The sequence below is a fragment of the Branchiostoma lanceolatum genome, chromosome 14, assembly GCF_035083965.1.
Source record: "Branchiostoma lanceolatum isolate klBraLanc5 chromosome 14, klBraLanc5.hap2, whole genome shotgun sequence".
Taxonomy (NCBI): Eukaryota; Metazoa; Chordata; class Leptocardii; order Amphioxiformes; family Branchiostomatidae; genus Branchiostoma; species Branchiostoma lanceolatum.
In genome coordinates, this window is record NC_089735.1 from 12,744,331 (window position 1) to 12,768,240 (window position 23,910).

Here is a 23,910-nt window from a genome sequence, read left to right on the forward strand (position 1 = left end):
CCGATGATCAATGTTCTAACATTTTATGTTACCTTACTTATTCCCAGTGTTCTGTTAGATCAGAAAAATAATTTACGTAACGATGATTGGATTCTGCTCATTATAACCAAATAAGATGGTAGCATCAAAATCACAGAAAAACAGCTATGAGTAGAATGTTTTGTGTACATTTGTCCTCACATTTTTTATGATGTAGTGTTCGATGTGATGTTGATGTGAATCTTTTGATTTCTATTTGTACCTGTAAAATGGTTGTTTTGATTTGAATGTGTAAAGCGTGTTGTGTTTTACATATCAATGTTTCATGTATAAATGTTTTATTTTTTGAAATTCATAGAATATGTAAAATGTGTAATGAAATCAGACAAGCGGTAAGTCACTCAAACAAAAGGGAAGGAAAACCCTGCACAGAAACCCAGGGAAGACATCCCTGCTCAGAAGTCCTAGGGAAGAAACCCTAGCACAGAAAATTCAGGGGGGATAAAACACCCCTGTCAAAAAGTCCTAGGGAGCACACCCTAGCCAAAAAAGCCAGTGGGAATGACCCTTGTAGATATATATAACTAGGGAGCACACCCTAGTGCAAAAAAGCCAGTGGGAATGGCCCCTGCAACAATATGTAACTGTGTATATCTGTGGAATTCTAATGTAAATGTTATGTACTTATGTATGTTCGAATAAAACATTTGAAAAAAAGAATGTTTTTTGTGTGACAGTCGCTTGTGTGACGCTTTCAATCATCAAACCTCCATGCATCAATACGCCAACCATATCGACAACTGCTCTTACCTCCTCTCTCATGACCTCAATGAAAAAGCGGTCCACAGAAAAAAAACAGCACAGTGCAACTTTACTACAGTGTGCTGCAAAGTAAATGTACCACATTACATCTGTGTCATCAACAAGTGTTTAAGTGACGCAAAGAAAAACCTTGAAAATGTGGTCTCTTCGTCATTGCGCCTTGTCGATGGTTATAATGACACAGTATAACGAGGTCTTCATAATCAGCGTGACGTTCGTCTGCGAACAAAACAGGAAGACACGTGCTGTTTTGACGTATGACGTGGTCAAGACAACCATGGATTACATCATTAGGGGACTCTTAAAAAGCCGATGCAAAAGTAAGAAAAAATGTCTGAACAAGAGTTCGGAGACCTCACACCTCCCTGAAATATTTGGAGCCTTTGTAAGATTTATTGTTTTCTCTTATGGTATTAAGGATGCAAATAAGGCTGTAATGAACATATTAGTAATCTATTCCGAATGATGGTCTTCTTTGCCGAAATTACATATATTGTATGTATGAAAGTCCTTTCGTTTGGCAGAATAACTTGTTTACATTTCATCATAAATTATACAAATGAGATGCACATTTACATAATATATTCATAATGATGCACATACACCTTTAACTAACTTACACATGTCAGAAGTATGTACTTTCCGACATTTGCCACAAAGACATTATGTCACTTTCGCATTAATCATGCAAATTAGGCCCTTATTTGCATAATTGATATTTGTAGATGTTTCACCTGCTTTAGATTACATATTGTCACATGTGATAAAGTCCTCTTACGAAAAACGATTTTTACACGGACTTACTTGGGTATCATCCTCGTCAGACACGGACACCAGACGACAACGTTTGGTACATACCTCAGGTACCAAACCGTCCACTGTACCACCACAAGAGGTCACGATCATGAGCAGTCCACGTGGCTATCAGCGCTAAGCTATTACAAGTATTCGTGGTGGCAGGAGTCAAAAGCCTGGTCGTCGTGTCTTCATAACCGCACGTGGGGAACCGTTGAACGTTGGGTCTTTTCTGACTTGCCTCAGATCTCAGGTCCTCTCGTACCTACTACAGCTATCGACCGCTGCACTTCTAGGGGATATATATGCGACACTACAATACATAAGAACCTACAATAAATGCCATTGTTCTTTCAAAGTTGATCTGTCCCTTTCCGGCCTTTGCCGGCTGGTGGTATCCGCAATAGTCCTCTTTTGACTGTTGGTTTACAGGGCTTGAAATATTCTTTTGGGGGTTACTTGCAAAATTCCAAGTTGGCAAAAATGTTACTGTCAATTTGAAAAACTAACTTTAATATCATAGTTGGTTTTTACGTGTTACTGCTTTTGTTGTACATACAAAATGGACATACTCAGCTTGACATAGAATTTTTTATAGCATTATATGTAGACTAAACATCTAAATACAGATTGACCTATGTAGCCTTTATTGTTTAGTAGTCAGAGACTAATTTCTCCTCTAGCAACAGTCACTTTGTCACTATTTTGCGCGGCGCAACTGTGCAACCGGGTGTGTGCTTACACGATCCACTGGCGTTATCAACTTGCAAAATTGCAAGCTCATACTATTTTTACTTGCAAATCTTGAAAATCGCTTGCAAATTGCATTTCGAGCCCTGGTTTAATATGAGACCATTTGGGTCACTATTCTGTGACGTTTTAGATCTGTGTTTAAAAGTCATGATTAGGCCACACCAACTTAATTTTATGGATGACATCCTCTGGAGTCCCCAAAACTAATGCGAGAGGGCGAAAAAAAGAAAAATCTAGCACAAAAAAAAAGATGATAAACCAAAGGACTACATAGCTGATATTGCGAATTAAACGACAGAACACAGGGTAACAAACAAACTAATCTTCATTTGTTGGAATTAGCTCATATCAAAGTGCTTTTAACATGGATGATGCCTGGTTTAAAGACCCATATGTAATATTTGGCCGTTCAAAGAAAAACAAAACAAAATGTGTTCGGCTGTGTACACAACATCACGCCTTCAGTCAGAGCAAAACATCAAACTCTGTAGGCAACCCAGCCAGAGATGATATCATTCAGTTTAATACAGTCATGTACAATGATAACGTGTTAATAATTTTATGTTATTTCCTTGTTATGTTATTCAGTCTGTTTATGTTATTCTGTGCAGGGCACGCCTGAAAAGCAGTGCGTTTAGCACTGAGTGCGTCCACCCTGGATAAAGAAAACAGAAATAAATGAATGGCTTGTCATATCATTAACAAAATACTACTGGGCTCATGAGGGGTGGAGCCCTCTTCAAATCGCTCCTAGTCACATACATAACAGTTGTGTTTGACAATGTGAGTGTATATAGTGTATTACGACAAGCCGGCTCAATGCTGCCCCTTTGCGGCAATATGAGTCTACAAGTTTCGGAGCCTCTTCGGAAGTGATTTTTTTTTTTTTTTTTTTTGGAGAACAGGCGAAAATCAATGCGCGCGCGGATGTCATCCATAAAATTAAGTTGGTGTGGCCTTATGGTGAATGAAATTGTTTCACGGGGACTTTTCGAACGAGGGAAACAAAAACGGTTGTTAGGCGAGTTCATCGTGCAAAGTTCTGCAAATAGTTTTTGCAAGCTATATATAAAATCGTCCATTCACTTGCATGTCTTTTCCTCACTCGTCTTGCAACCTAGGTGAATTATGATATAATTCTTTAACTGCACAATCTCCAAGCAAATGTAAGGATCCGGCTCATTCTCCTTGTTGCCGTTTACAACATTTGATCCCCTTCTCTTGTATGTATTCTACTCGGTATGAATGTAGCCTCTACCAGGCCCCACAGGTCGCCTGGAAAGATAGTAGAAATTTGCCAAATAGACAGATAACATGCCAGAGGAGTACTCGATCCCTGGCCAGCTAACTCCTCTGGCATGTTATCTGTCTATTTGGCAAATTTCTACTATCTTTCCAGGCGACCTGTGGAGCCTAGTAGAGGCTACATTCATACCGAGTAGAATACATACAAGAGAAGGGGATCAAATGCTAACGGCCATGTATTGTTTTTGTTTTCAAGCCTGATCGTAACCCATGGTTACATGGAAGGGTAAAAATGACCAAAACGACCTGAGTGCACACGCCTGGTAGAATACTAGAATTAATAATAGTGAAGAAGTTGGGAAAATTCCGGTTTAGCCTTACTGTGCCTGATATGCCGCCTATGATTAACCGCTCTGTGACTCAGACCCTGCCTGTTTGGCTCTCTCTATTCCTCCCATTATATCGCCTAAATACACATGTCAACCTGGGGTCAGCTAATTCCTTCTGCTAAATAATGGTTCTGTCACAATCACAAGGCTGTCTGCCTCCCCTCCCCTTTTATTCCCACCTTTCCAGTTGAATTGCAGAGTATATACCAATCGGCCTTCCAAGTATGTCCTCCTTCTTTTGATGTTTCTTGTTTACGCCGACCCAAACTTGCGTGTCGTGTTTGTACTAACGAGGCTTTCTCACGGAGAGAGGAGCGTATCTGATCTCAAAAACGGGACTACAGAAAGCTCTGATATCACATACACACCTTTTAGTAGAATGTAGGTGTGAGAGAATTACAGGAAAGAGCATGCGCGGCCATGAAAATCGAGCCCAGACGGCTTCCGGCGGTGTCTCTTTACCTCACCTGTCAATCAACGGAGAACAAAGGAAGTTGACATAAAGCGCATGCACGCAAGTGATTAATGGACCATTCTGTCTGTCAATCAAACTGTCAAATGTCAGTCATCACCGGCTGGGAGCCCACAAAGTGAGGAAAACAACGCTCGGACGTACGGCGACGTAACGTCCTCAGCGTCGATGGCGTCAAGTATGAAGAAATGACGACGTCGAAAATGTGCACCCCTGTCAAGCATAGGTTAACATGGCGGGTAAATTCGCCAGCTGCGTAGCTTTAGGCTACGCCGGAGAACTTCAATGACTTCAAAGTTTATTATGACCAAATTTTGGAGTGTCTGGAATAAAGTAGCTGTTTGTTCTGGTCTGTTGTGGCCTCACAGCCCAGTGATTTCTCCCTGTCAACTTGTCTAAGCCGAGAGTGATTGACAGTACGCTACGGTGTATTGATTCACCTTTATTCCGGTACAACAGCTCTCAATGTCCTATTATTGAAAACGTCTAAATATAGGGGAGCATAATGGGCGGAGATAATTCCAGTTGACAGTTGTGTGGCCGAGTTGAAACCCCCTCTCGCTGTCATTAAAGATCAAAGGAATCGCGCCGCCTATTATGCTAGGCCGCAAAGTTACACACACACGGCGACCTCAAGGCGCACCTGAGAGGGCCCGGCTTTATTGTATTACTGTCCACGCCTGGTTGGCAGGACACGCCATTCTCGTCTGTCGGAAGGATAAACAAGATCAATCCGCGGCATTCGACGGTAGATTTAGCGCAAGGACCGCTTCCTTTGTCGGGCCCTGCCCGCCGCCGACAGACACTAGCGTACCGTGAACGTGTGGAAATATCTGTTTTCTTGGGTTTCCTGGGTGCCACCGCCCTGACTCAAACCTGTCGGTGTGTGGAGCCTGGTTTTCCTCCAAAAGACCCTCCGTTTTAGCCGTAATGACGCCATATCTCACACCACGCGATAAACCAGTCAAATGTCCGCCTGAAGTTAGATTGCAGCCTGAATAATCAAAGGGAAGGGTTATTTGTCAAAACTGGTCATTTTTCAAAGTCCCCCCTTCCCCCCCGCAGGTACATTCTCCGCCTCGAGCCGGGATTGATGGGTCGCGCCCGCCTTTTTGGGGCGTTTACAGCAATTCTGTCCACAACATAACTTAATAAGTTGACATGGAATGCCTCGCCCCAACATAAACTCTCTCTTCTCCCACCAAATCTCTTCCGTGCACATTTCTGTCCTCCACGTCCCAAGACGACGTCCATGAATCGGAGGACTGAGAGGAGTTGAATTTTGAAGGTGATTTGTGGTTAGTCGTGGAGGGATGCAGCACGGGCACACGAGACAGAAATGGCTCGAAGGGACAGCCATCGAGGCCCGCCTGCCTCGCAAACTGTCACCTCTCATAAGTGCATGCAAGCTCTGTGCAGTCAGTAGTCTCCTCCGCTACTGAGATTAAACGATCCCGATTATTCGCCCCTGGCCTTTTCTTTTATGTCATTGCACCCCATTACTTCGGCAATTATTCTTACTAGTGTAGTGAGCAAATGCTTGCTTTCAGAAGTATAATCACAGGACCCCGCCGCCGAAAGGTCGATGTGCATGTTTAAACCTATCACAGCTACAGCCTTGGAGAGAGGAGAAAATCATTTATTTCAAAAGCAACATGTTGCCAAAGGTCTTAACCGAAATGAAGCGCCTGTGATCAGAAATTTGGGGTTTGACTACCCTTCAAAGACAGGCGGTCACTCTCTGAGGGACGCTTGGATGTTGGGCGCCCTGGGCTGGCTGGCATGGCGAGCGACAAAAAAAGTCTTCATTAAAAGCTTTGATCTATCACTGGAGGGTAAATCTACTCTGTAATATTATTTTTCTCGTCGTAAGACCAGGGGACGCCGTTTCCGCCCATGCGTCCGTCCGGTCCGCTTTTCTATCCGACTTGTCGCCTGGCCAAGTCTGGAGAAGTCACGGGTAACGCAAAGTGAGAGGCACACCAGGGCAGGTTGTCCGACGGTAGAGTTCCAATACTTCAAAGTGCAGAGCGCGTAATCCCTCTGGTAGGTAGCTGTCACATGCTCTCAGACCCGTTAAGACCATGAAAAACTATCTAGTCATGGTCGCCTGTCACTCTTTGTCACCGGTCGTGACCGACAATGGGCAGATGGGCACGGGGAATGTGCGGCGGCGCTTTGTCAGGGCAAGCGTGAGCGACTTACCAATTTCCACGGGCGACAGGGCTATCAACGGCGGTAAGTATGAAGATGGCGAGATATATGCATTCCCCCTGTGCAGTTTGTACACCACGTCAGTTCTCGGTTCGTCCCAGACGTAACAAAGGGGAAGATCAAAAGGCAGCGGCGGTAGCACGGACGCCGCAGTCGGGGCGGAGGGTGTCTTGTGCGTCGGCGGGTCTCGGAGAGACGCCGGCCCCCGCTGCAACACGCCAGGTCCCAGTGGGAGCGAGGAAAGAGAGGGAAAGTGGGGCTGAACTATCCGTGAACTCGAATACACATTAAACCGGAGAAAAGATGGCGGATTATTATTAATCCTCCGCTGTACAGGGAGTATTTTTGCCGGAGGGACGACCCGGCCCTGGGAGAAAATTGGCTAGTGGCCCTCAAGTGACAGACAAGGCTAACATGATTAACGACATCAGGCGTCATGCGAGTCGCAACAATGCCTGTCATACTCCGGTGCCATTATGACCTGTGCGTTTGAACTTTAGTGCCCTTGTTGGCGACAGCCTCGAAGGTATAACCGAGTTAAAACACTACAGTACATCTCAGCAGTATTACTAGTATACACCGCCCTATTCGAACATCTGCGATGGGCGGTCTGTCGATCAGGCGGATTGTCGCCCGGGCTGCCAACGACAAAAGACAGCCATATAAATGATTAAGAGTGAGCGCCTTTTGGGTTGCAGGCCGGCCTCATTAATCATCGCGTGGCCATAAATTTTCCCTGAAACATGTCAGCCCTGCCCTTTCTTACTCATCTGTTTCTGTCACTCCGTCCCCGGGCCGTCCTAGTTAACAGAACCGACGTTATTTTGTGAAGGAAACTCAGGCTATTTCCGCTCACACTAACAAGCGCGAACTTAACAGTTGACAGCTTACTTCAAGAACACAGCCACAAACCAGTTCAGATTCAGCGAAATATTTAATGCGATCAACCGCAATGATGCACACTGCTCTCCACATAATACATAATCCACTACCCAACCAGTAGCATGTTTTCTCAAGCATCTCTTTCCAAGCTCTTTAAAACAGTACAAAAATACAAACGCCTTCATAGCATGACTCTAGATTCACAAGTGCGTTCGAATCAACCTTTTAAATACACAACTCACAAAAGAAACACAAAGCTATAGAGACAGCAAACGCAATTCTAGCAACAAATATTTACAGGTTGAGATGAAAAGGTATCAGTGTACAAGATCTGGTTGTAAAAACTGTACTTGTGAACAAAGTGCAACTTAACAAGTAGCGCATAAAGACTAAAACATGTTTATCTTGACAGGGCTTGGTTCAACAAAGAAAGCAGTTCTGTGTCCTATCACAGCTTGGAGCAGAGTCTTGAAGCAAATAAAGCATTTTATCTCTTTTAAATCACTGTACAGAAACTTTATACATCAATATACTCTACTTATCAATGTCTTTCATAATTCATATAGTTCATATGTACGTCTCTGGTCGCTGTTGGTCAAGGATATCCCACTGTGGGGGCACCGAGTCTTGCCGCGTATAGCCCGTAGGGTGAGTAGAACGCGCCGGGTGTGGGTGCGTGCAGTTGGAGGGAAGGCATGGCAAGCGATGGCGGGGCCCCTGTCGGCATTGGCGGCTTGTAAGGGTGATACCTGTAACTGTGAAGTCCGTTTACAGGTGATGTGGGGTATCCCGGGCGAAGTAGTCCTGCCGCGCTGGCGGCCGAGGGGTAGTGAAAATGGCATCCGTTCAGGGCGGAACTAGTGAGGGAGGGGATGGACAGGGAACCGGCCTGGGACCCCGACATGGTGTGCGTTCTCAAATGTTGCAAGAGTTCCTCCGAGGTGGCAAAGCGCTTCCCGCAGCTACTGGTCCCCGAGACCCAGTTGCAGACGTGGGGTAGCATGGTGCTGTAGGGAGAGTACATGGGCGTCCCGAGACCACCTGCCATGCTAGTTGCCGCGGAGTATAGTCCTGGGTGCCCGAGGGGTAGGTATGGGAAGGGAGAGTGGTAGGGGGTGTCGTGGGTACACTGTTTGCACCCGGCGGCTGCCGCCAGCTGTGCACCCTGACAGTTCGTACAGTAGGGGTCCCTACAGATTGGCATGAGAGCTGTCGCGCCCGTGGACGTTTTCACATAGGCGTAAGGGTTGGGAGCGGTGCCCCCCGCCAGCGGACTGGCGTCCAGCTTCCCCGCGGCCATGCTGGGCGGCAAGGTGCTCGGTAGCTGCGCTGTCATGGCTCCCTTGGACGGGTCGAGGAGAGACGATCCCGAACCACAAGCGCACCCGGCTCCGCAGGAAAGTGCGCCCGGTAGGTGGCATGGATGGGGTGCGATCGACGAATGTCCCGGTTTGGGCGAGCTTGGCGACAGATGACTGGGCTGGACACTCAGGCTACTCTTCTCGGTCGAGTTGCCACCCGAGCTGGTCTCGTGGTGGTTCACCTCCACGAACATGCCCCCACAACTCACGTTGATACGGCTGTGGCTCACGCCGAGCGTCGACGTTGAACTTGACGTAACCGTGGACGTTGAAGTGTTCTCTGCCTTCCTCTCCGACTCGTGTTCGGACCCGGCCGGTGTTTTATCTCCAGCCGTGCTTCCCGCTGTGCTGTTTGGGGTATGGAAGCCCGACTTGCTGGATGACTCTCCCTCGGTCTTCTCCTCCTTCTTGTACGGTTTGAAAGAGGATTTATCCCCGTCCACGACGGAAGATTTCGACGGTGAAGAGGATGAAGTACGCTGGTCCTTCTCGATAGAAGACGACGCTTGTTTGGACGGGAGCTCAGTATCTTTGCCAATACTGCTGCATGTTTGGGCGAGGAGAGCGAGGGGGCTCTTCTTAGCGTCCAACTGTGAGAGAAACACAAGACGAGAGAGTCAGAATCTATCACTAGTACCGGCAGCTACATACATCACAGCTCATCAAGGAACCTTTATTACCAAGAAATGAGAAATGCCGTAGACTACACAAAATGACGAATGTTTGTGTAACCCGCTCATCAATTCGGTCATAAATTAAACCCGGGTTACTACCCACACTGGTCGTGCTGTTCGGTTCTGTATAATTCTCGGTATCCACACATGCAGAATTGGATATACACCCGCGTTTTCAGTTTGTCAGGAAATGGGAAATCTTCTAAAGAATGGAGGAAATCGTGGCTAGAATAAAATACACCTATATAAACATTGTGTGTGCGTGAAAGGGGAAACATAGGGCGGAAATTTCCTATGACTCATTCCAACAGATGTGCTGGTCATTCTCTACATGAAGCATGGGTTGCGTGGGAAATGCATGCATAGTTAGGCCCCCAGTTTCGCTTGGACAGAATTTAGTAGAACATCAGACGGATAACTGTAAATATATACGTCTAAAGACCGGTGGGGGAGGATTTCAAGTCTGTCAAGAATAAGCACTGATCAGATACACATCAATCAGATAACGCTAGGTTTCACGAAGCCGTACAAAAAACACTTTACGAATCCCTCTATAGATCCAACTTCCGTACGACTACGAGCCGAGGAATGTGTTCGGGGCACGGGTACCGGGCCCAGGACGTGCCGTGAGCGGAAGACGGACACGCACTGTCCCAAATGTGTACGCTCCCAGCGCCCGGTAATTAATCACGGGGAATCGGGGACGGGGTGAGACCGTAGCGTATCGACCTACCGTAGTCGGCTGGAGCGGCTGCAAGTACTCCGTGCGAAGCATATGCTGGCTGCGGGCACTCAACATCCTGATAATACGGATGGGAAGTCGCTTGGCTTGCCTCTCGGGGTCTGTCGGCGGTCTCTCGAAGTGAATCTGCGGTGGTTGATCAGGAGAAACGCTGTTCATGACCTAACACCATCGGCCCTTCGTCAAGAATGCGCTGCTCGGGTCCAACGTTCTGTGAAGCATGCCGCCCTGCTAGACAACACACAAAAACACGAATTTGCCGACAACACTTCAGTCAAACAGTGAATTACCCAAAGATTAAACGACTTTGCCGCCTTCCAATCAAATCGCTCAATGGCCTACAAAAGTAGCTCTGATTGGTTGGTGGTCAGATCCTGACGTCACAAGTCAGGGATGGGGCTAATCAGGGAAATATGAGCCGGCCCCATGTGACCGTGATTGACGAATCAGATCTTGACATTTTAATCACCTGGCATGTCGCCATCCGTCGATATCCAGACCCCCATCAATCAATCTCCTGTCAAGGCTGTCAATCCTGGCTGATTCATGTCACCTTTTGTTGTTGATTACATGGTCCGGTGTGATTTGAAAAAAAGAAAGGCTTTGAAAAGCGTCATTGAATTGGTGATATAAATCGTTGGAAATAAACCCGTTTGGCGGCGAACAAAGAACGCCGAAACACTGTAAGTAGGCGGCAATTTGTGCCCCTTTCATCATCGCTTCGGCCCTCGACAAACACGTTTCCAAAGGTTAAAAATGTTTTGTGTGAAAAAAGGCATGTCGTCTGGCCACTGGTGGTATTGTATGAATAGTCGGCAAACTACAAACGGTTGACATATTATTGAGATCTTTATCTCTTATCAATCAATCAATCTTCCACAAGTAGGGGTGTTTAAAAACAGATTGAGATTGACGTGTTGAAAGCCTTGACAAGTTCATGTTGACAGATCGGACAAATGGGCGGTGACTTCAAAGGGGACCCCGTAAAGATGGATATCAACGACTATAAACGCCGCATGCCTTGTTATCTTTCTGATTCCTAGCGCTGATAAGAGTTGAAATATAAACTTTATATTTTCGGGGCGCCTCGTTTCGGCTGTCGAGGAGGTTTTGGTGGAAAAGCTAGCTGTTTTTGACAGCGGTACGGATCAGGGGTATTAGTTTCAGCTGGAGAGCCCACCTCGAGGGGTTTTGTTGCTTGTTCGCGTTTTTGTTTGACAAGAAAAATTGTCCAAAAATTACAGATAATCAATTCTTTACATTGTTTCCGGCCCTTGCCGGGGCCCACACATGGGTGGGTATCAGAAGGTCAGTAGTCACCGCGAGCAGGACTGACAGCTCCCGGAGAGGAGCGAACAATGGCCCAGTGTGCAAGCAAAAGCTCACCCGGGTGCGAGGGGGAGGGCGCCCGGCCACCACCAGCGGTGCTGCGCCGCCCTTCTCCCCAAGAATCCTAGACAGCCGCCTCGGGACGCCACTGGAGACTCTCGGATACCCGACAGGCAAGCGGACACACGCTAAAGAGGTGCAGACCCGCAGAAATAGAAAACAGTATGCAATTTCCGAACTCTTTTAGCACTAAACGGGCCGGTCCGCGAGGATTGACGCAGCCGGGGCGCGGAGTTTGTCGGCTGTGTTTGTGTTGCGTGACCGCCGAACCGGGCCCAAAACCTCGGCGGCGGGTGCAGGCGCAAGGGCCCGCATGGAACACAAACCTTTCAGCGCTTTGCTTTGAACACAACCCCATTAACACCACTAGTGCTCTTTTACACGGTAGGTTGATGAATGGGCACGACTTGCCGAAGCCAAAGCGAACAAAACGAACAGTTGTGATTAAAATTTCTGGCTGTTACAGGGTGCACATTATCCTAACAGTCTGTGTGGACGGTGTGAAAAATAACAATTACGTTCTGTCTGTGAAATATTGCAGTTCGACGGGAAATTGTTTTGTTGCCCCGCCGAAAGAGACAGCTTACGTCCTCGACTTGTTTGAAGTCGCCGCTCCTTAGGCGCTCAATTAAAAGCCTATCAGTTTTAAAGTAAATCAACGCCTATCAAAAGTGTCAGATCAAACAAAATGATTATTATCATAGACCGCCCACCCCATTTATCACTCTCCATCATTCAGTAATCCGACTGACACGTTTATATTTGGAACAATAACAGCCCGGACGACAAAGGACGCGCACGGGGTAACCAGAATCACACCAAATGTGTGAATGGTAGCAAGTTAGGGCTTCAGGAAGGCTAGGAGCGCGGCGGGCAAGTTTGCTGAACCTATTCAAGGCGGCTTTTTGGCCTCTGTAGTAACAACTTACGACAGGCAGGCTGGCCCTGAGGGCATTGGCGGGTACATGTGGTTTTCATAAAGGCTGCTCGGGGCCTGTCAGGCCAGTCAGATACGCACGATTACCGGTGCCTCCGCACAAAGATCTTGCTCTTTAATCATACGCCCTGTGACGGGTGCCAATTTCTGGACAGCCATGCATGGCTAAACTATCGCGGGCGCTTGCCATCTCCCAACCCACGATGATATATGGTGCCCTTTTTACACCGGACGTGCATGAGAAGCCATTTGAAAACGCGTTCCCCGGGCGGGCAGAAGAACTCGCAGTAGGCGAGGGGGAAAAGGGACCGAGCCGCCGAATGTCCTCTCCTTTTATGGCCAGCCCTATATTTAGCCAAGAACGTGTGTTTCCTTAAAGTTTACGGTCCCGCGAAACACGCAAACACAGAAGAGGACAACACGTTGATTGAAAGGCACTGAGTGAGCGCTAGAAACCCGCAACAAGACAGTAACACACACCGGAGCGACAACGGCTCCGGAACGACAGGCCCTCGACAGGCCACATTTGGTCTTGACAGACCGCGCTATTGTGACGCCAGTTGTTCACACACCAAACACTTCATTTCTCCTCTCCCTAGAAAGAAACATCTGCGAAGAACTGTTGAACCATAAGCAACTGTCAAAAACCTAGTCGAGTCATAACAAACTGTTTGACCAGAAGCCGTTGTTCTCCCCACAACGCCCGAATGACCTGTCCATGCAGCAAACAATGGGGGAGGGCAAGGCGCCTTATCGTTTGCACCGAATGGGCGGGAAACCTCCCTCAGAGAGGTTGTCAACTTCGCCGTCTGGATTAACCACTTTCCTTTATCGGCGGTTTTGCTTCTACAAACTTCCCAGATGAAGCTCGCGATAAAAATTGGGTTAAAATGGTTGGCCCAGACCGTATTTCTCTGGTTTCAGGAAGGAGTGATTTTGGCGAATTCCATCGTGTAACCCTTACCAACCCGTAACTTGATGGATTACTAGGGAAGGCGGCATCCCTTTTTTCTCCGTTTGATGGATGGGGCGTGGGACATTATGGACATTACCCCCGTATCGTGTATTACCGCTGGGTATCATTTGGTATTTTAGAGCAATCAATTTTCCTAAAGAGAAGTAACATAAGGCTGGCCCCGCTTTGACACGGAGCAAAACTTCTCAAACCCCTCTGTTTATAGAAAGCTTGCCCGGTAGCGTTTTTAACGGGGACTGCGTGTCGTGGCGTGTTGGGAGAGCGGCGCAAGCGAACACCAACTAGCCCCAGACCACCCAAGAACCCGAACTTTTTAGCGAACCGCCTTTGATAAGTTCCCCGGGCCTGTCAGTACTTGGCTGGCTCAATATTAAACGCTGTTGACAGCTTGCGAGGTCTGTACATCCAACTAGTTGTTCTGTTTGTGCTCGGCCGGCGGGATTGCGCGCTAGGCTCAGACGGAGAAAAAGCAGACCCATGCCGTCAATTTGCGATGAAAGGGGACGGTGCCGTGTCACAAGAACAGCGGCTGTGAGTTTGTTTATTGCGGTAAGGTGTGTACGACGCATCTGGAGTCCACACCGTGGAGCTAATTCTCCCACCATAAACTAATAACGGTTCTAAATTATCGCCACTTTTTAAATGGGTCTCTGATTGATTATGAACTTTGTGATAGTGTGTAAATCACCGCGGGGGTGCGAATTGGGCATGTGGCCCTCAACTTTGGACCAAATCCGGAGATTATAGCTTGTGTGTTGGCGATTTTTCTCTGTGTCTAGGATTGAGACACCGACAGTACCCATTTATCTTTTTTTTCTGTTTGGCAATTCGCAGGAAATTGGACGCACCAGGCTGCCCCGTTCTTTCGGACACAAGAGGACGTGAAAGCTGCATCCGTGTTTGGACATAACACAGCGTTGGTGTTGGTCCGGGAGAAAATGTACGTCATAATGGCACATTTTCGACATTTTTTGTCGAACAGTAAATAACCAAATAACCATTCGAGGGGCTATTCATTTCGTGCCATCATAATAAAGCTGAAAACAAGCAGATGTTAGGGTCAAAATAGACGCTTTATTAGACTTTCCGGGTAAACTTTGTTCCTACTTTCAGTCTGTCGCCCCTAGTTGGTCGAATCACAGACTAACTTGGCTAAAAGTGATCAAAAGAAACGCCTTGATATTAGATTAAATAGTTGAAAGTAAATAATGTTCCTTTGTGTTGACATTAAAGGAAAACATCTTTTTGAACGTCTAATAAATGTTGTGGTCTCCCATTGAAGGCGCAGATCTTTAATCGTTCTATGAAGTATCGGCTGTCGCATCTGAAGTCCATTTGCTTCAAGAATACACATTTTACCCCCTAGGTCTGCCCCCGATAATTACAATCACAATTCGCAGTAGGAGTGACAGTATGTATTGAGGAGGGAAGTAAAGCCGCTGACAAGTGAAAATGGGTCCATGTTTCGTGCCTCAGAATTCGGAACCTTTAATCCCTACGGGGTTTCTACCCTGTGCTACCATGAGAGAGTTATCATTCTACTTTGACAAAAGAGGTCGAAAATACGGCCGCTTTGAAGCTATGCATGCCCAGACACCTTCTTAGTGAAGAGAAAACGGTTTGCAAATCGAAGTTAGTTCCAGAAAAAGAAACCATTTCTTTCAAAAGTAAAGCAGGCGATATTTCACAATGGGTAGCTCACTGTAATGACCATTTAATGCCCTTTAACAGACATATAAGAATTTTCAATACATGTATCTGGAACAATACAATGCGAGAGGGGGGGGGGTATCGGTTTCTAGTTCCTCGTTATGTGCCATTGACGTCTATGTTATGGAGAGACTTGGAACCTGAAATAAAAGGAACTTCCCCTTGCCCTTTCCACATCCTGGTTCGCCAATTAGACCTTATAGTCTCGAATTTCAAGCAAAGTTCTTGCAATTCTCCCTCGTTGGCCACAAAGACAAAAATCCCATTTTTTCTTCACCGCTATACCACTGATAATACACATCACACGTCTTGTTGGAATTAAGTGGCAACAGAAAGCAAACCCAAGTAAACTGTCAGGAAAAAAAAAAGTTAGGCCTTTAGTTACTAATCCAGGATATAACCGCACGCCTTTGATAAGTTTACTTATCCCAGCACTACTACCCCCCCCCCTCCCATCTCTATCATCTGAAACACTGACTGAGGTCTCCTACAGTACATACGTTTAATCAGCTATTTGTCTCCTCGTTTGTTTGTTTTTTAAACTTGAATCTATTAATGATCGATACTCAAATCGGCCTGCTGGCTACTTTCCATTGAGGACATTATGGAAGAGGTAAGGATCTGACAAAATGTAATAAAAATGTAGAATTAATGATTGAATTTAAAGTCCAAATATATCCACATAATAGATAACAAGAAGAACAGTCTTCACAGATAGTTTTCATCTATTCATGATTTTTTTTACTTCATTCAGAACGGATTTGCCTCTTTTTATACACCGTATCCTGTAATGGTAAATTGATGAATTCAACACTTCTTTCATCTACCAATGCCAGCCTTCAAGCAAATATCAATAAGACCCTCTCATCTAACGTTCTTTCAGCATATTTGAGTTGACAACAAGTCAAGTTTTCCAATAGTAACATGTGTAACGATTTGGGAATGTAGTAGCTAGCACTGTGTCTATTTCGCACGAGAAACTGACCAAGAAAGAAAAGAAGACAATTTGTACATGTATGGGAAATATCTTTTTTTTAATCAATTTTTATTTTATTCTATTTTTATTATTATTTCATTTTATGAATTTTTTAAATCAAAAAAAAATTATTAATTGTTTTGAGCAATGCAAGATGTATCAGATCAAGTATGCTTAAAGTAGAGCTAGATGGAAATTTAGTGTTCTCTGATATTTTCTTCTTTCTTTAATGCTTGACCTGATATTCAAGTCATTGGTTTTAACCGGTTCAGTGGGGAAAATGACAAATTAAAATCATTTCACAAAGGTGACAAGTTCGAGCTAGTATCAAAGTTACAATGATTTGTCATCGTTACACTGGAAAGTGAGTTTAACAAGTGATAATTATAAAAGTCCTTTGATTCTTGTATTTTGGAAGATCATAGTTTTTATGATCACATGTCTGTATGGTGCAACGTTGCAATTTCCCTCATTGAATATTCTTATGCAATGCTATAGATTATTCAATTTACCATGTAAAGAAATTACACTTTCTACATTGTCCTTATGTCACATAGTGGCCAATTATGTATTTTTATAGTTCATGTACTTACCGGTTGAGACTAGTAGGATAATTACAAATTTTATTTTTCTGTTGCCATATTAGCATATAGTAATTAATGATATTAGCAAATTTAAGGCTAATACTAAATACCCACATGATATTTTAGCAAATATCGAGGGACAAACAACAGGGCCAGCAAATGCCTTGTTTTCGCAACAAATGGCTAATAGCCGTCGATACGGTTAGTGGTTCTTAATTAGGTTAATTTGGATGGTGTAATGGAATTTTCATCCGGATTTTCATAAAACGTAGCGCCAAATGCTGTTTATCTACCATAATCCGGCGTGTTTATTTCTTTTGGAAATGAACATATTTAAACATTAGTCTACAACGTGGGAAAGTATTACAAACACAAATAGCGCCAATCCATCCAGCATGTTTGAGGAACTTTATTTGAGGAAATTTAAAACATCATGAAAAAAGAAGAAGGAAAACGAAAAAAATATAGACAGCATAGAAACAATAAACTCTGCTTGTTCTATGGTATGATACTTGTGCAATAGTTCAAGTTCTAGAATTGTGTGTGTGAGTGAGTGTGTGTGTGTGAGTGTGTGTGTGTGTGTGTGTGTGTGTGTGTGTGTGTGTGTGTGTGTGTGTGTGTATAGCCTCCGTTGCAGGCTCTGAACCGGCTTTTTGGGGGGATAGTTACGAGGTTGGCTGATAGTTACGGGCTGGCTGCAAAAAGTGTATTATTTAGCCCCCCCAAAAAGCCGGTTCAGAGCCTGCAACGGTGTGTGTGTGTGTGTGTGTGTGTGTGTGTGTGTGTGTGTGTGTGTGTGTGTGTGTGTGTGTGTGTGTGTGTGTGTGTGTGTGTGTGTGTGTATAGCCTCCGTTGCAGGCTCTGAACCGGCTTTTTGGGGGGATAGTTACGAGGTTGGCTGATAGTTACGGGCTGGCTGCAAAAAGTGTATTATTTAGCCCCCCCAAAAAGCCGGTTCAGGGCCTGCAACGGTGTGTGTGTGTGTGTGTGTGTGTGTGTGTGTGTGTATGTGCGTGTGTGTGTTGTGTTGTGTTGTGTCTGTCTCTGTATCTTGCGTGTTTGGGTATGCCAAGCCGCCTCCGGCCGCTCTCCCCAAACGGCGCAGAACTGATCAGCCCCCACGGCTGGCACGACCAAGTGTGGAGAAACAGCGCTCAACAAGGGATGACGGCGAGCTTTTCATCTGACGCTGTCGAAGGCGAATGGACACAAACTGCCTCGGGTGGATTACCGTGATTAATGTTCGGGCTTAAAAACACATACTTTCGCCCGGGTTGATGTGACCGATCTGACACCATCGGAGCCTGTGGGATTTCCAACTCTTTCCCCTCGCGTTGTGTCAAAGACTGCGGCAATGTTTCCCTGGCTGGCAGACAAGCGATTATCGCAAGCGATTGGCGCTTGACAGTGGGATTTATCAGACAACGGGCAAGGAAAAAAGGGAAGAAAGCCTTGAAGAAAATGTGTGCCGAAAGGCGCGGAAAACACACGTGGCGGATTTATCGCTTTCCCAACAAGCTGTAACTCCTCTTGTATCCCCCGCAAATCCCCAATAGCCCGGCGGGTTAATTTCTCATCTTTAAAAGACTAGCCAGCCCAAATTAAACATCACTGCAATTAAAATAGGCAGGATTACGCATCTGTGGCTTGGTGGAAGCAGGCATCCTTGAAATGTCAGCGACATTAGAGCGGGCATACATCACAAGCCGCCGCCGCGCGAGGGGTAATTTGGAACTAAATGTCACACTCTGTGTGCTCTGACTCCCTCCTTAACTGTATTACTCCACACAGCCTCATTTGTGAAAAGTGAGAGGAAAAACACTCCTAAGCACTGCCTGTCTGTTGCGATGTTTGAGTAACAAAAGACTCACTGATTGAGCCGTAAAGTTGGGCGCACGTGTATCAATTTCGAAGTTGTGACACGTCCCCTTTGGGCCGGTTTACTCCCCAAAAGCCGACGTGCGGATGGCATTAAACAAGTAATCCACGTGGCGTCACAGACCGCAGATACGCCAAAGTTCCCCATAATTGCCATTTTTCATCGCCAAAAGCATTTGAGCCGAATTTCGGCGAGCAGACGGGCAAAGTGCTTGCATAAATCACCACAGACTCCCTCTCGAAACCTGCTGGCGCCCAACCACTCTACAACCCCCACCGAAACGGTTTAGTGTTTGATTGGCAATATTTTCCAATATGGCAGATTCGGAAGCAGAGGCAGAAAAGTAAACTTCCATAATTGGCCGCGATATTTGCCGAAATGGCCGAGGCTCTTTAGTGTCGGCCAAATAAAAGACATTAGACTAGCCGCTAGCAACAGCGCAGTCAGCGCCGCCGTCGGAAAAGCATTACTCAGATACTCTGATGTTATGATAAAATCAGAAAATGGAATTTTTATTATGTGAAGATATATAGTTATAGCTGTCTGACTGACTATTTTCTCAGTTCCTTGTCGATAGCAGAGCGTGATCGTAATGTTTCCAGTTACGGTACGACCGTATTTCTCTTTTTCCCAGACGAAAAATGTCGTCCCGTTCCGGTACTAGCTTTGAAACCTGAGGATGAAAAATAGCAAGGAAGCTCTCGACATCGTTTGATAAACCTGATTTATGGCCGTACTAGAGGAATCAACAATACGTAATCGAGACCGTACACCCGCGAAATCGACATCCAGCAGTTTCCTCTTTTTTCCCCTCGCTCGAAAAGGAAGTCAGTCCATCTCGAGTTACGACTTTGGCGGTACTGGGGCATTCATAATTTATACCGCGATATCTTCGCCTCTTTGTGACAGAGCTTCATATATAATTGATATGGCTTGATGTATTTGGAGCCGAAGGCATAGACATGTCATACTGGAGGGCTATCCGTCCGGCTATGGGGTGGGGAGGGGTCATTCCGCCTGGGTTATGGATATATCCACAGGGAGAAGAAGCGAGTTCAGACTCAATTGAAAGATAGCAGCCACTTAGCATGAGATATTCATTCTTCATATATCAAAAGTAACATTTTCCTGGCGGCACATTTATCTAGAGAGATTATCTAGCCCAAGACCGGATAGACCACCGTCGCCGGTACAATGTCGTAAATTAGGCGACCATTTGGGGACACATCTCCGTTTGAAATTGTCCTTGTCCCCTTTTTTATTACCCCCAGTCTGAGCCCGCGCGTGACAACCCGGAGCGATATGAGGTTTTAGGTAGTAAATTAAAATCTACTTACCAAGTGTAAAGAACCATCCTCCTTCAAAAGGTCGTAATTTTGGCGGGAAATTAGTTGCGAGTCAGACGGTTCGCTCTTTGTTTCACACGATTAATGAGTTCATTTGAACTTTCCGGGGCGAAAAAAGTCCTCGGCTTCCTAATATAATCATCTATCACGGAGCAATTTCCCAGCAAAATGAACCGTTTCGGAATGAAAAACGCATGAGAGAAATTAACTGATACCTCACTTGTAGCCGCTAATTCGAAGAAAATTAGGTTTGAAGTTACGTATCACCGTCCAATGATCATTATTTGGCTGCGGTTATTCATATTGATTAGGTGTCAGCGCGGTGTAGAATACTGTAACGTGTTTGTAATAGGAGTTTGGGGTGGGGCAAGGGTTGGCTAGGGCGACGTCCCCTCAATTTAGCCACAAAATTAATGATCTCAATTTTCGGCGACTTTGGCCGGGCCTATACGGGAGATGCGTAGACTCATGTGAAACAAACCCATTTGAAATGTGCTACAAGGCCCCGTAGATCACCCGACAAACTGACACGTTGTCAATTCTTAATTTCTGTAGGCACGACCTTTGCGGGCTAGGGGAGCGTGGAAACTTCATTTTAGGAGGGCCGATATCATGGCTTGATGACACCAATTCGGGACCCACCAATATTCAGACGGGGGCGACGCAATCTTTTGTAATGGCGGGAAGGAAGATCGTCCAAATGCACACGCGTATCTAGATTTGTATCTACAATTACACACAAGGAATTCGTGATGAAATTAACGTAGCTGTACCGATACAATTGTTAGCCATATTTACACGTTGTAGAGCAGTACATAACAGTTTAAAATAATATGACAAATATTCGAAGATATTATAAATATCACTAAAAAAACCGTGTGGTGACTTGGAATGGACTCTACATGAAATTGAACTAATGGATTATTAGAAACGGTAATGTGGAAATATTTACCAGAAAATTCTTAATTCCCCCACCGAAGTTTTAAATTGGAAGAGTTCTGACGGAACTTCTCTGTGAAGAGAGACATGCTAGCGGAGAGGAAAATTAAGAGTAAGCCGTGAATTTCAGAAAAGAACAACCAAGGAGTGGAAAATGAGGGTTTGGGATCGGCTCAAAGGCTGTATTCCACTGAGGTCGGCTGGAAAAAGTGGATAATGAGCGTTCGGGGAGTCGGAGACGGAGATTTTAATTACTCTTTTCAAGCCGTAAGTGAGCCCAGAAGCGAACGACGCGGTTGATCAAATATGTAATTAAGACCCCTAAACTCAAATGCATCCGACAAATGGGGGCTCTTGGCGTATTAGTCTCGTCTAAATCCCTCGGACGGAGCTCAGATATCCACAGACAGTCCGGCTTTTTGTACTGTACACGTCACAGCAGAATAAACTTGGTCTGCGAGAACTACCGCTTACAGCCCTTATAGAAAACTTTCTTTAGCTTCCTGCGTATATTTTTTCACCGTCCAAGAGTCCCGATCACCGCCTTTCAGACACCAGACACGTCGTGTTCATTGACTATATAAAGATGAAAATGAACTTTTAGAGTGTGGTTTTCTTTTATTTCACTACAGTCTACAACTTCTTTAAGAATTGAAATTCTTATAAGAGATACACAAGGGTTGAAATGAAGCGTATTTGCGGCTGACGGTAAATACCGGAGTTGTCTCCTCGTCCGCCCATCTTTGCTTTATAATAAAGTTTATCTATTGAAATGGGTGACATCTACTCAAGCTTTCAGTCACCACTTTAATGATTTTTATCAATCCTCAGTTACAGTAATGTCCTGTTGAACCGTTCAGGACTTCGATACAGTCAAACCTGCATAAAAAGACCACGACAGGGACCGATACAATCTGGTCTATGTGGACAGGTGGTCACTATAGTATATACATGATTCTTAATGCGTGTGTCAATGGGAAAAATTATCTAACGGGGACCACCAAAAAGTCACAACATTGGCCGGGTGGTCCTTATGTAGAGGTGGTCACTTGTACACGTTTGACTGTAATAGAAATGGGCCAAATAGTTAGGCAAATAATTTGCTAGTGAGCTTAGCCTACAACGGGAGTTCGATGATTTTTCAAAGTTTTAGTCCAAGTTTTACTATTTTCCTAGTTCAAATAAGGGTCTGGCGGAGACTAGACGACACTACACCAATTTAACAATAAACTTTCTCTACCAAACTCCCTGCAAAAAATAGTCGAAATTGGCTAAATAGGAGAATTATATGCCCTAAGAGTTAGCTAGCCGGCCACAGAGTTACAATATACCAAACCCAGGGAGTCTTGTAGAGGCTACAATCCCCGGCTGCGACCACGGAAAGTGCGCCAAGCCACACCGAACTGGACCCTACCGCCAGCCGGCTAACCCCGAACGTGACATCGCCGGGATTTATCCCACTTATCGCCCTGTTCCGTGTGGGATGCCATCAGTCCCCCATCACCTGTTTAGGACGGAGGCAAAATCGAATTTGCCAGGTGGAAGCCATGTAAAACCAGGCGGTGGAACCGGTCTCGAGGGCGCTGTTCACCAGCCTGACGGAAATTGCGCAGAATTTTATATTTCGCGTATTTATCACTCTCAGGTATCCATCGATTTCCCCCGCGCGATGATATATTAGGGTAATTCGCGGAAGCGGGATAGTGGAGTGTAAGTTTGATATAGTTTGAGTGGCCGCCATTAAAAATTCAGGCCGCTGGTAAATAGATAGCGCCGGGAAAGTTTGCCAACCGTCGTCGGACGATCTATTGGAGATTTAGCCGTGATGAATGGCGGGATAGCGGCCGTGCATCAGTGGGGAGGGCGGGAAAGAGGTGTCGCTGGGAGGGAGAGGTCCAAGGGTGAAACTTATCCTGACACCGCCAGAGAAAAGTTTGTGACAGAAAGGGGTGGGATTGAAATATGACAGGCGAGATGGCGATAGGATATACACAGTCCATAGGGACTGGCGCTAGCTTGCTACGGGAATCGGCAGGACTCGTGTGAGTAAGTGCTACGCTCAGGATTTTGACACGACGATACATCACCAGGGAACTTATAAAAGTACAAGTGACAAAGTAGTAAATGCGGCGGCTGATAGGGATTGGGCATGCGCCTTTGTCACAGAGGAAGACGGGATCTCTTTCCACTTGCAAAGGTGTGCGTGCGCCTTAACCCGTCTAGCCCAGGTGTCCTCTTTGGTATAACACATTTACACAACCAATCAGCTAGCTTCTTGAATTCGTTCAAGACAAAATATGAGACCGTGAAAGTTAGAATTAGAACTAGATTGAACGCTAGAACTATTTTCTCTGGTATTTTGCACATCGAAGAAATAATATAAACTTCAAACTACCCTTAGTGAACATGCAATCTACATTCTAGAAGGAGACAACCCTTAACCGTGTACAAATAGGTAAATATATCAAAGAATGTTTAGATCTTAGAACTAGTAGTGTAAGTGATACGTTAACTCGACATGTTGAAGTATTCATATACTTGTACTTAGGTTTATCATTTTGTATACCATTGTTTGTTGTTTGCATGTATAGTTGTAGAAGACCTTACGAAAGTCGCTGTACTTTTGTCGTGTCAATAAAGATTTCTGTATCATCAGATAGTATGGACATGATTCTGAGAAAACATTCAAATTACTTCTTGGAGAAACTTGGAGAAAACGGAACAACTTATAAGACTATGGAATTTTGTTTATAATCTTTTTCACTCTGTTGTTCGCATCTTGTCGCCACAGTACGAACGAAGACTTGGGAAGTGTTGTTAGGAATGTAAGTCTGAATACAAGTCTG

The 23,910-nt window shown here is 45.3% G+C and overlaps 1 protein-coding gene across 1 annotated transcript; it reads right to left on the reverse strand.

Annotated features, from left to right (window-relative positions):
• Positions 1-7,584: 7,584 nt before the first annotated feature.
• Positions 7,585-10,559, reverse strand: LOC136448223 (zinc finger protein 503-like). The gene is made up of 2 exons (XM_066447491.1): positions 10,320-10,559; positions 7,585-9,502 (listed from the first exon to the last, which is right to left on the reverse strand). The coding sequence occupies exons 1-2, from the start codon at positions 10,485-10,487 to the stop codon at positions 8,147-8,149; spliced, it is 1,524 nt and encodes a 507-aa protein (XP_066303588.1). The 5' UTR covers positions 10,488-10,559; the 3' UTR covers positions 7,585-8,146.
• Between the last annotated feature and the right edge of the window lie 13,351 nt (positions 10,560-23,910).